Here is a 12,956-nt window from a genome sequence, read left to right on the forward strand (position 1 = left end):
TATTGACATATCTTTTGCTGCAGGAGATTTTACATGAAGCAAGCTGTTTCTCGCAAATCACATATGTGCTCTCTGGGTCACATGTTTTCTACAGGCTGAAGGCAGCTGGCTTCTAATTAGCAGCTTCTGTGTAGCAAGCAGTCCTTATTTCTCTTTCTTGATACTCTGTTTCCATTGTCAGACTTCCCAAAGGAGCAACTAACTGGCCTCTGCTGTGTTCACTGGGCTCTCCTGTCTGGGCTAACCTTTGCTTACCCCTGCCGTGTGTGTGTGTGTGTGTGTACACGCTTCTGTATGTCAAGCATCTTGCTCAGTCCTTACCATGCAGCAGCACCTCATTTAAATCTCACAACAACCTTCTGCTACTATTATGCCCATTTTACAGGCAGGTAAACTGAGAGGCTTAGCAAAACTTGCCCAACACCCTTCAGCTCCAGAGTGAGGAATCCAGGTGATAGCTCTGATAGCTGTCAAGTGCAGAGCACGAATTTTAACCACCAGTGTAGAACATTCTATCTGTACAGCATGAGCCACACTAAATCAGCATTGCTCCTACATTTTTCTGTTTTGACCATGAACTTTTTTTTAATTTGTTGAGGTAAAATATACGTATATAATTTACTATCTTTACCATTTTTATGTATATAGTTCAGCAGTAGTAAATACATTCATATTCTTTATTTTCCTTTCATCCCCTCCTTCCCCCTTCCCTTCCTGGTTTCTGGTAGCCACCAATCCACTCTCTGTCTTCATGAGAGCCAAGCTTTTAGCTCTTGCATATGAGTGAGAACTTGTGATATTTGTCCCTCTATAACCATAAACTCTTGAGAGATGATCTTTGTCTTGTTTCCTATATCAATCCCATTGCTTATAAATGTTTGTCAAAATGAGAAATAAAGTCAATTAACAAGTTTCCTCATCACTTACTTTTTATGCAACTCCCTGCAGTTGAGTTCCTGCCCCTCCTCTCTGCCGAAATCACAAGCCTAACAATTCCCAGGACCCGCAGCCTGCACTAAGAGTCTCACCCTAAGAACCTTGCCCTTGGGAGGCCCTTGCCACCCTTCCCCTCTCACTGTTGACTGTGCCTTCTACTCACCGAGTCAGGTCAAGGAGCTGTCTCCTGATACCCAGACCATGGCACGTTAAATCACAACATTTTCTCTGCACTGGCCACAGACTCTGTTTCCTAAAACTCTAAAATCCTGCTTTCACGATGTCCCTCTCCTCCCACAAAAAGCAAAATTAAGTCTGCAGCTTGGCTCTCCAGGCGTCTCCACACAGACTTCACTCTTGCTTTTGGTTTCTTTTCTTGAGACAAGATCTCACTGTGTTGCCCAGGCTGGAGTACAGTGGCTTGATCATGGTTCACTGCAGCCTTGACCTCCCCAGGTTCAGGTGATCCTCCTGTCTCAGCCTCCCAAGTAGCTGGGACTACAAGAATGCGTCACCACATTCAGCTCATTTTTGTATTTTTTATAGAGACAGGGTCTCGCCATGTGATTCACATACCTCGGTCTCTGAAAGTGCTGGAATGAGAGGCCTGAGCCACCATGCCCAGCCCACTTGTTTTTCTTCTAAACAGCTTTCCCCTCCAGTTTAGTCGCCGCCTCCCCAGCTCCAGGCCTGCCACGTTTCTCTCCTCCCCAACTCTGGCCTTCCCACCAGCAGATCAGATGCACCTCAGCCCTCCTCTCCCTTAAAATGTCCCCTCTAAGGGATTACTCAGGCATCTCTGCTCTTGTGTTTATTCACTTTCTTACTTTTTAACATGTGCTTATTAACTTAATAACCTCAACCACTAGATGGAATTGAGTCAGCACTGAGACTTACTGTCTTCATGTAAATTTGCATAGGAACATGATATTGACATTTTGTGGTGTTTAATAGTTTAAAAAATATTTTCACATAAATTAATGCACTTAATTTTCACAATTCCTGGAAGAAGACTTCATCATATTCGTTTTCAGATAAAGCACTTGAGTTCTCAAAGGTTAAGTGACTTGCCCAAGATCACACAGCCAGTAAATGGCAGATCCAAGAAGTAAACCCAGTCTTTTTTAATAACTCTGTGTTTACAGACATTTTTTTAAAAAAACTCTAACACCTTCAAATGTCACTGCTCTGCCAGCAATGTTGGCTATCTTTTCAAGGCTGAACTTTCCCCAAACTCTAAGTTGTAGAGGAGCAGGGCCATCTTTTCCCTTCAATATCTTACATCCCCTTTCATATCTTATGGCCTCCCTTCACCCTACCCCAGTTCCAATTGCAGTGGCTCTATATATAGAGAGAGCCATATGGTTAAATTAAAGATAATAGGGGCTAAAACTTACTGAAATTACTGCATGCCAGGCTCTAATCACTTTAAAAACAACTCCTATTTCTCATATCAAACTGTGAGTTGGAGCTTTTATTATTCCCATTTTACAGATGAGAAAATTGAGGTCCTTTAGGTAACTGGCTAAGGAGCTAGGAAATGGCAGAACCAACGTGAAAACCCACATGGTTTGCTTCCATTGTTCTGAGCCACTACTCAGCAATGGCTCTGAAACAAATAGCTCTAGGGGCTATTTGCTGAGCTCTGTGACCTCCTCTTAGGGTCTACGTAGCCGTGTTCTTACAGCCTAAATTCTGATTTCGAAGAAGCTTGAGTTGTTGCCTCATTCAAAGTTCTTGGAATTACTTCTATAGAGAATAATCAAGCCACCTTGGTGTGAAAGAAATGTGTGACTCTGTCAACATGGAAATGCAGCTAGCTGGAGCACCCATTCATGTCAGCATCAGGGAGGCAGGCCAGGAAAACAAGCCCAGCCCCAGGAAGCCTGAGCACAGGTGACCCAGAAATACACTGTGATTGCACTTCTCATTGTTCTTTCTCTGTTCTCTCCCATCTCTCCCTCCCTCGCTTGCACGATATGAATAAGGAATTGTCGTTTCTCTCCGAAGCAGCTATATTTAACCAGTGGATAAATGTGAGTACATTTATTGGGACTTAGGATTGGGAATGTATATATTTTAGAAACTTGGAATGCATACAATAGAAAACCGAAAATGCAGCTGGTCAGGAGGGTAGGCGATTGTGTTGAGCAGTGTTTCTCAACCCTGGCTGCACTATGGAACCACATGGAACACATTTTTTAAAAATATTCTTGCATAGGTCCCACCCCTGAAGACTCTGATGTGATTGATCAGAGGTTTGCTCTGAGCATCAGTGTGGCGGGGGCAGAAGGGGGCTTCATTCATCACAGGGATCTTTTTTGTAAGTTAACATGATTCATCATTGTACTTCACCAAGTTAGATTTGGGATTTATAGCTGCAATCTGACATAATTCACATGTGCTTAACTCTCAGCTCAAAATGCCAAGAAAAGCTTTTCCCTTACCCCTGAGAAGTACAATAATAAAGAATCCAATCCCCACGCTACGCCATTGTCTCAATCTCTGTCCTCTTTGGCTGAATGGACCAGGGTGGCCAGCCCAGCCAGCCATTGCAACAAATGGTTTATCACCTTCAAATAGACACATGTCAAATGGTCCATGTCTGGTCAGCACCCAGTCCAGAACAGCTTCCTGTTGCTTCCGTATGGCACCTCTCTGAACCCCACCCCCATCTCAGCATAGGTGAGAGAAGAGACCGAGCGTGCTCTCTTGGGCATGCTGACTTTCACATAGACTCGTCATTCCTGGTCTTACCTCAAAGCATGAGCTGGCCCAGTAGTGTGCTGGACCCTGTTCACACTAGCTCACAAGAACTGATTGTGCACATTCTTCCTAACGCCACTTTTTGTGCAGTTATTTTGGTATCTTGAAATCAGTCCTGGTGTGGGAGTATTTACACCATAGAAATCAGTAAATACTACAAGCCAGGTCTTTTTTTTTTTCCTCTCTTTTTTTCCTAGAGATCCAGTTGTTAAACATGCCACTGCTTCTACCAAAAACTGACTCTCTAGGCAAGAATGAAATTTATGTAAGGTTTCATTTCAGCCCTCTAGTTTCTCCCATGCTGAAACCGTTCCTGCAATCTCCCCACCATCCTTACTCCAAAGCGTCCAAGAATGCTCAAGGTGGCTGGGCACAGTGGCTCACGCCTGTAATCCCAGCACTTTGGGAGGCCGAGGCGGGTGGATCAGCTGAGGTTAGGAGTTTGAGACCAGCTTGGCCAACATCGTAAAACCCCGTCTCTACTAAAAGTATAAAAATTAGCCAGGCATGGTGGCATGTGCCTGTAATTTCAGGTACTCAGGAGGCAGAGATAGGAGAATTGCTTGAACCTGGAAGGTGGAGGTTGCAGTGAGCCAAGATCATGCCACTGCACTACAGCCTGGCAGACAGAGACTCCATCTCCAAAAAAAAAAAAAAAAAAAAAAAAAAATGCTCGAGGTTCTCTGCATGCACACATATACACACATACTCACAAGAACCTAGCAAGGCTTTTTCTTGGCTCTTCATTTAGACTAAAGAGTAAAAGACTTACAATGACTGAAAGTGTGACCTGATTGGGCAGATTTGCTTTGATAAGAACTCATACATTGAATTAAAAAAAATGAGTCTCACAAGGGAAAATGAGACATCAGCCAGTGGGTGGGGTGGATTTGGGAAACGAGACCCTAGGACCCTTCCAGTCTCTTATGGGAAATTGTCATCTCTTCCAAGCAATTCAGTCAGCCCTGTTTGTCCCCTAACATAAGCAGGTCACTTTATTTTCCTTCTGTGGTTCAGAATGCTTCTCTACAACTCACGCTGTCAGCCACCTCAAACCTCACTGTCCTCGTGCCTTCCCAACAAGCTACTAAGGACATGGACCAGGATGAGAAAAGCTTCTGGTTGTCACAGAGCAATATTCCAGCCCTAATAAAGTAGGTGTTACTTATTTTATTTTACACTGTATCTGAATGGCATTTGTGTAAACATGTCTTTGAAGTTCAATGTAGGCAAACCACATGGTCCTTCAAATTCGTGGAGCTGAACATGTTCTAGGATTCCCCTTTCCTCCCACCCCAGGATAGTAATAGTCAACAATTGCTGACAGCCAACTCTGCCAAGCACTGTTCTACTGCTTTACATATAACCCAGTTAATTCTCTCAACAACCCTATGATAGATATTGTAATGATTGCCACTTTACAGATGTGGAAACCAAGGCACAGCGTGTTTAAGTAACCAACTCAAGCCAAGGCTGATAACTGCAGGGGGAACTTGAATTTGGACTATGGCAATCTGACTCCAGAGCCTATTAACTACTCAATGATACAGCCCCATGCATTTATATTGAATTATAGCCTTTGTGGACTGTTGTTTCAGATACCATATACTACTAGGCACATACAGAGTGGCAGATCTGCAGACCCTGTCTTCTTCTGACATGTTGGCAACATCTTTGCAGGGCAACTTCCTTCACTTGGCAAAGGTGGATGGGGTAAGAGCTCTGGAATTTGTCTGTTTACTTGAAACATAACAACTTTGTTTATATTGTACTTTTTAAATTTTCATGGTATGGGAACTTCCAAACATGCACAAAACTACAGAGAACAGAATCCCTCGTGTGGGCATCACCCAGCTGCAATAATTATCATCATATATCAATACACACACACGTTACCCTATAGCAGTGATCCTCTAAAATGTGGCCTTCTGCCCACTGATTGGCCACAAGTCTCACAACAGACCACAGACTGACCCAGAAAGGGTAAAGGATGTGCAATTCCACAATTTTTCTTTTGACGTATAGTTGATTAGGACCTGGTTATTAGCAATTGACTCTATATAGAGAAATGAAAGTGAATCTTTATAGAGTTGAATCTGTATATACTCAATCTTCATAGAATTGAATCTTTATTAGAAAAATGAAATTTTATATTAAGTTAGAGTCAGTCCATCAACAACTATTGATTACCTACTACTATGTACCAGGCACAGATCTAGGTGCTGGAGATAGGGCAGTGCCCAAGGAAGAGCCCAGCCCCAGAGAAGTGTATCATGTGGCACTTTCTACAGTATGTCAGAGACTCAGATTCAGAATTCTGTGAGGGAGTCTGGCCGCCCTGCTGCACAGGTGGTGTTTCAGAGCTCTTTCTGTAAATTGCACAAGATGAGAATGAAGATTCCACTGCAAAGTGAGAACTGCTACATCCATGAACCATGGGCCACAGTCAAAGATGTTTGAGAATTATCGCCCTAAAACATTTCTACCCTCCCACTCATCAGTGTGAGCACTGTGAAAAAGATCTATGCCTAGTAATACCTACATATATGTGGCTCATCAGATATTTTCTTTTAGAAAGCAGAAAACAGTGGTCTGTGGCTTTTTAATATGTTGTAATTCTGGTGACATTGAAGTTATTTTCCATCAGGTTTTTAATTAAAATTGTATATATTTGAAGTGTACGATATGATGTTTTGATATACAAATGCATTGTAAGGTGATTCCTACAGTCATGCTAATTTATTGGTGTTTTAAATCATTGATTCTCTTAGCAAGCATTAATTAATACCCATCTGGGCAGGCATATCCCAGGCCCTCCAGATTCAGAGGTAAATCAATCAAGGCCCCTGACCTAGAGGGGCTAACCATTAAAGACACATTTGTAATGAGTAAATTCCTATGTCCTACATAAATATCTCCTGCCAGGAGGGTTTTCTTCAGGTCCTCTGCAGATGTGACTTGGGAGTTGCTCAGGGTGAGACAAGACCAGGATTCCCAGCAGGGATTTCAACCGAGGAGAAGAGGGGAGGAAACCAGAAAGAGTAGAGCCCAGTTGGTGTTGATTGGTGGCTGGCTGGATTGGTGGGTGGGTTGTGTTTTACTTTGCCCCATTCCTTATGCAATTCATAGTCTTCAAAAGTAGTTGGATTCTGATCAGGAAAGTCAATTACTATCTGTATTAGTTTGCCAACTCTACCATAACAAAGTAGCACAGACTGGGAGGCTTAAACAACTCACATTTATTTTCTCACAGTTCTGGAGGCCAGAAGTCCAAGATCCAGGATTGGTTCCTTCTAAGGCTGTGAGGGAAGGGGCTGTCTTTGGCCTCTCTTCTTGGGTTGTAGATGGCATCTTCATGTTCACATCTCTGTCTCTGAGTGTAGCTGTCTCTGTACAAATTCCTGCTGCTTGTGAGCACACCAGTCAGATTGAATTAGGGTCCACCCTAAGGACCTCACTTTAACTTGATCATCTCTGTGAAGACCCTGTCTGTAAATAAGGTCACCATCTGAGGTACTAGGGGTTAGGACTTCAGCATACAGATCGTGGGGGCAGGGAGGACACAGCTCAACCCACAACTCTGTGTCTAGGGTCAAACCACTGGGTAACTTGAATGAGCCTCAGACGGCACTTTTGTAAATGAAATAGCATAGAGTAGAATAGACTAGATGATCAGAGTACCTCCCACATAGGAGAAAGTACTCTCTCTCTCTCTCTCAGAAAGAGACCTATGGGACAACGAGTTAAAGGTATTTCTTACTGTGGGTCATGGCCTGAAAGTATGAAGGTCACTGCTGCTCAAAAAGCAGCAACCCCAGAGATCATCTCAACCCCAGGGTGTGCTCTATAAAGACTCACCTTCCCACTGTGGTTTGCATTTACAGAATATCACAATTGAGGGGGCCTCCATTGTCGATGGGGACAATGCAGCCACAAACGGAGTGATCCACATCATCAACAAGGTACAAGATGCCATTCTCCTGTGCATGCAGCATCTCTTTTCGCTTGGCTATTTATCTTCCTATACAGCAATTTTTTTTTTTTTTTTTTTTTTTTAGAAAATAGAAAAATCCTTAGCCTTATATGAAAGTAACTGGTACTGTGCCTCATAACTGTTATTTTAAAACCATTTAGAGACTCTATTGATTCAAAGAGACTCAGTTTCCATTTACCCAACCTGTATTCTGCAACGGGCCCTTTATCAAGTGTGGTCACACATATTATCTTTCTTGTTTATGGAAACATCTCAAAAGACACTTGAGGCCAGGTGCTGTGGCTCATGCCTATAATCCTAGCATGTTGGGAGACTGAGATAGGAGGATTGCTTGAGCCCAGGAGTTCAAGACCAGTCTGGGCAACAAAATGAGATCCTCTCTCTACCATTAAAAGAAAAAAAAAAGGGGGCGTGCACCTGTGTGGTCCCAGCTACTAGGGAGGCTGAGGTGGGAGGATCACTTGAGCCCAGGAGGTCAAGACTGCAATGAGCTGTGTTCAAGCCACTGCACTCCAGCCTGGGCAACAGAGTGAGACTCTTTCTCAAAAAAAAAGGCACTTGAGCTTAAGCCCCCTGGCACCGTGAAGTCTGTGCAACCAGATGGGACATAACCAAGAGCTGGAGGAGAGGCATGTGATTACGTATCACTTTTCCACTCTCCTATTTGTATTATTGCATCCTAAAAAGATGAGGTAGGGAAGGCCCTAGGGAAAAAATGGAAAAGAATATAAAAAGCATGGTGACATTTTTATTTTCTTCTACCCAGTTAAACAAAGGTATGACATAGGAAAAAAAGAATATTGATAAATGGGGTTGTAAGCTACCCTGCAACTTTCAGTTACCATATTAGGATCTTCATTTAAAATGAAAGTTGCAAGTTGGAATTTAGGATACATTGGGAATTTTTGTAAGGTGGAAGATCAGAAAAAAAAAAAATTGTGTTTTAATTAAAATTTTTGTCGGCCGGGCACGGTGGCTCACGCCTGTAATCCCAGCACTTTGAGAGGCCAAGGCGGGCAGATCACGAGGTCAAGAGATTGAGACCATCCTGGCCAACATGGTGAAGCCCCGTCTCTACTTAAAAAAAAAAAAAAAAAAAAAAAAAAAAAAAAAAAAGTACAAGATGGCTGTTAATTGATTCAGTTATCTGCGTAGCCTCTGGGCTACAGGCGCTCCCTAAGGATCTCCTTCTCTGTCAGTTGGCATCGAGGGCATCTTTGTCAGGGCCACCGTTGTGCCCTGCATAAAGGTGCCTGGCCAGAGTGGAGGGTATAGCTAAATCCCAGCCCATTTCACTCCCCATGCTGTGCACCCCTGTTTGGGGTTGCAAACTCCTAGGGAAAGGAGTATCTTTCTTGATTTTCAGTGGCCCTCATCATTGCCTGTTGTTATGTGACGTAGACATAGAACCATCAAGTTCTATCAGGCCTTCTCCTCATAGCTCTTGAATCTGCCAAATCCCATCTAATCACCTTAAGCCCCTCCTCCCCCTTCAGCTCCAACAACACAGAAATGTATCTGTCTTCCTCCAACACAGGGGTTGGTACAATGTTTCTGGAAAAAGCCAGATAGCAATTATTAGGCTTTGCAGGTCACATGGTCCCTGTCATAGCTGTTCAGCTCTGCCGTGGTAGTGCAAAGACAGACTTAGACAATATGTAAACAAATTTGCATAGTCGTATTCCAATTAAATTTTATTTTTAAATACAAGCGGCAGGCTGGATTGGACTTTCTACTGTAATATGCTGTGAGCTCATTTAGGGCAGAATCCAGGCGTCAGTCACACTTATGTACCCACTGCCTGGCCTGTAGTAGGCAAGCAAATGTTGGAAAAAGACTGATTAGAGTAGAACAACATTCCAGTGTTGAATTCTTCAATCTGACAAAGTTCTAGGTAGAATGCAAAGGTGAAAACAATGATCATGGCCAGAAGGTTAATTATGCAGAGCTTGCAAACTCAAATGCCCGGATAGATCAGATGGATAACAAAATGAGTAAGGGGAATGTCCCAAGTAGAAGACATTAGGGAGTGGTGGAGCCTATAATGAAAGTGGCTGCTGCTACTCTCTGCAGCTGTGTGTCTGCAGAAATGCAGACTGATGTTTTTTTTTTTTTTTTTAAAGTCAGCAATCTAAATTTGTATGTAAAAATGCCCTATTATTACACAGCACAAGCCAAACAAAACATTTTTACAAGCCAGATTCAGGCTACTGGGTTGCAGTAGATTTGAGAACTTCAGGGAGAATAAATGAAGAACCTAAAGAATAAACACAAGAATAACAACCAAAGAAGAATGGATTAGATATTAGCTGCAACTTGCTGCACTTCAGTTCAATTTGGTCTCAGATCTTCTCTGACAAGGTAGATTAATGCAAGCTGGAATTAATTGCTTAGGAGAAGCTGAAAGTCTTTTGTGCAAGATGAACTTTTCTCTAATCAAGGAGGTTTAAGGGTAAGGCATAAAATTGAATGAATAACATCTCCAGCTCTCCTCCAGCCTTGTCATGCTGTATCCTGGAATATTTTTATTCTGTGGGTAATCTTCAAAAGGTTGTCAATGTCAATCCATTTAACTGCCTAAAGAGGTTAATGGCATTAGCCTCTCATATGTATCAAAAAGCAGTAGGTCCACCAACACATGCTGACAGGATTCTGGGGTTTCTTTTTTCAGGTGCTGGTCCCACAAAGACGTCTAACTGGCTCCTTACCAAACCTGCTCATGCGGCTGGAACAGATGCCTGACTATTCCATCTTCCGGGGCTACATCATTGCAAGTACCACATTCTCTGCCTGACTGCCATGCTTAGGTTACCCAAGAACAGGAATCCCTTACGCGCTCTTGTCTCTTTCCATCGCAGCAATATAATCTGGCGAATGCAATTGAGGCTGCCGATACCTACACAGTGTTTGCTCCGAACAACGATGCCATCGCGAATTACATCAGGGAGAAGAAAGTCCCGTCTCTAGTAGGTGTCAAGAACTATAACTAGGAAAATTATTTTGTGAAAATTCAAACACTCAATGTTTGCAATTCATTAGTTGTGTGCCATTTCACTCCTTCATCCTTGTCCATAGCCATATACTTGATGTAGACTCATGCAGAGACTCTGTCTCATACACAAACATCCCCCAGGTCAGAGCTGCTGGATGCTACACTCATGCCCCTGGAATTGCACACTTGAGCCTGTATACACAAGGATGCAGATGTGGTGCATTGAGGGTGTGGTGTTGCCGTGTGTATGTAAATATGAACAAAGGCCGCCCAAGCCCACAGGTGCTTGGCCTGTTTAGGAACTATCTATAGAATCGTCACTCTGGTTCTAGCCCGAGTGATAAAAGCACATGGAGAAACCACATGGTTTATCCAGAGCAGTGGTGGGAGACAAGACTGGGCTGAGGGGCGGCTTCTCAGGGCTTTCAGTACCACCTCCATCTTATTAACATCATCAGCCCCTAAATATAAACATGGAAGTGAAAACTGTGTGCTTGCTATGCAAATCCAGCTTCAAACATGTCCTCTCATGTGTGGTGGGGGTGGAGTGGCCCTGGGCCCCTCCTGTATAAAAATTCTGGAGTCACTACTGAATATCAGATAAATTCTTATCAGCTTATGGAAGTCTTAAATACCTAGAGAGGTCATTTGGACTTAGTCCTGTAAGAAACAGGATCCACACAAGAGTTTTAAGTCAGATCGTGGCATGATTGAAGCTTTTGAATTAATTCACAAAATCCTTTGACAAACTTTGACTGTTTACCCCTAGATGTTAGGAATCAGGGAAGATAGAGAAGGGGAGGAGAGGAGGAAGAAAGAGATAATCCACCCTTCTAGGTCCCTGCTGCTGATGTTTTAGCCACTGGGACCAGGGAAGGGCCAGGGATGGGGGAGGAGAGGGTGATCATGAGGATTCTTTCAGCTTCTTGGGACACCTGCATGCTTGTACCTGTGAGCTCAAGTGCGTAATTCCAGGGGTATACGTGAAACACACAGCAGCTCTGCTACGGGGGAGGATTGTATATGGGAGAGTCTCTGCATGAGGCTGTATTAAGTATGTGGATATGGATGAGAAGGTTTTGATGGAAAAGTGAAATGACACATGATTGATGGACTGAAAACAGTGTTTGAATTTTCAGAAAACAGGGATTTTTTCTTATTTAATAAGGAAATAAGGAAGGCTGCTGTTCTTCCTCACCACCTCCTAAATTCTCCCTATCCTTTCATCATGGCCAGTCCCACCTCCTCAGGGAAGCTGGCCCTGGCCACCCGAGGTGTAGCTGCTCTCTCCTGCCTCTGAATTCATGCCATGTGTAGCCCCTTTCAGCATTTATTGTATATCCCCAATAGGATGAACTGTCGCCTCAAGGAAGCAAGTCTTAGCTCTTCAACTAGATTATAAACCCTGAAGGCAGGGAGAGTGTCCTGAACTCCTGTAACAGGCACGTTGAACTCCTGGGATGGAATTGGAAATCATCTACCTTGTCTTTTCCCTGCCCTCTAGCCCAACCCATTTCTTTCAACCTCTTCAGTGAGAAATATTCTTTTTCTGCCCCAGAATGAAACTTCAGACAGTCCCATAGCCTCTCTGCCTTCCCAAAAAGTCCTATAATCACTTTGGTGACAAACGTACGTTAAGTCACAAACTCAGTCTCAGCTAAGTAAAAATAAAGAATCCAATTCCTTACAATAATCAACAGTTTTAATTGGATTTAAAATTAGTTCTTTTCCCTCCCTGCTCCACAGCAGAGCTTTGTGCAGAAAAGGTCTTGGTTCTTGAATCAGTCAGGGTCCACAGGAGATGGAAAACATACCAATTACATAAACAGAATTTGATAGAATGAATTGTTTCTTGGATATAAAGTTGTATAAATATAATTGAAAGGTTAAAGCGAGAGAGAAATATCACAGTGGTAACAATCACAGGATTCACTTATGACCCCTAAAGCTAGGAGAACAATGGGACGAGGTTGGAATTACTGAAATGTATAAACCTAGAGACCTCTGAGAAGGGGTCACTACTGAGCTGGTGCTGGTGTCTTTGATCTTGGATGAGTGGGGAGGGTCTCTGTGGGTTCGAGACCCAGACCTCCAGGAGCAGGCATTGCCTGACTGGTGTCTTATGAGTGGAGAGGGCAGGATTAAGCTGGCTCTGCGAGTGACAGGAAACTGCCAACCAGATTCAGGTGCCACTGCAGGGAAGAGAAGTGAGGCTGGGTGATGCCAATAGGAACAGAGAGAGAACAGGAAGGAGTGAGTCCCTCTTTC

At 43.3% G+C, this 12,956-nt stretch overlaps 1 protein-coding gene across 7 annotated transcripts in view; it reads left to right on the plus strand.

Annotated features, from left to right (window-relative positions):
• The window catches only part of STAB2 (stabilin 2), a 168,623-nt gene that overhangs the window by 88,566 nt on the left and 67,101 nt on the right, over positions 1-12,956 (plus strand). For all 7 annotated transcript variants that reach the window (XR_013401292.1, XR_013401291.1, XR_013401293.1 and 4 more), the window contains exons 28-33: positions 2,925-2,972; positions 4,720-4,856; positions 5,301-5,415; positions 7,587-7,664; positions 10,368-10,466; positions 10,555-10,662. Coding sequence is in view for 3 of the 7 variants with exons in the window: in XM_015152616.3 (XP_015008102.3) it covers positions 2,925-2,972; positions 4,720-4,856; positions 5,301-5,415; positions 7,587-7,664; positions 10,368-10,466; positions 10,555-10,662 (585 nt within the window). In the remaining 4 variants the exon portion in view is untranslated. The remainder of the gene's footprint in view (positions 1-2,924; positions 2,973-4,719; positions 4,857-5,300; positions 5,416-7,586; positions 7,665-10,367; positions 10,467-10,554; positions 10,663-12,956) is intronic.

This window comes from Macaca mulatta, chromosome 11 (genome assembly GCF_049350105.2).
Source record: "Macaca mulatta isolate MMU2019108-1 chromosome 11, T2T-MMU8v2.0, whole genome shotgun sequence".
NCBI lineage: Eukaryota > Metazoa > Chordata > Mammalia > Primates > Cercopithecidae > Macaca > Macaca mulatta.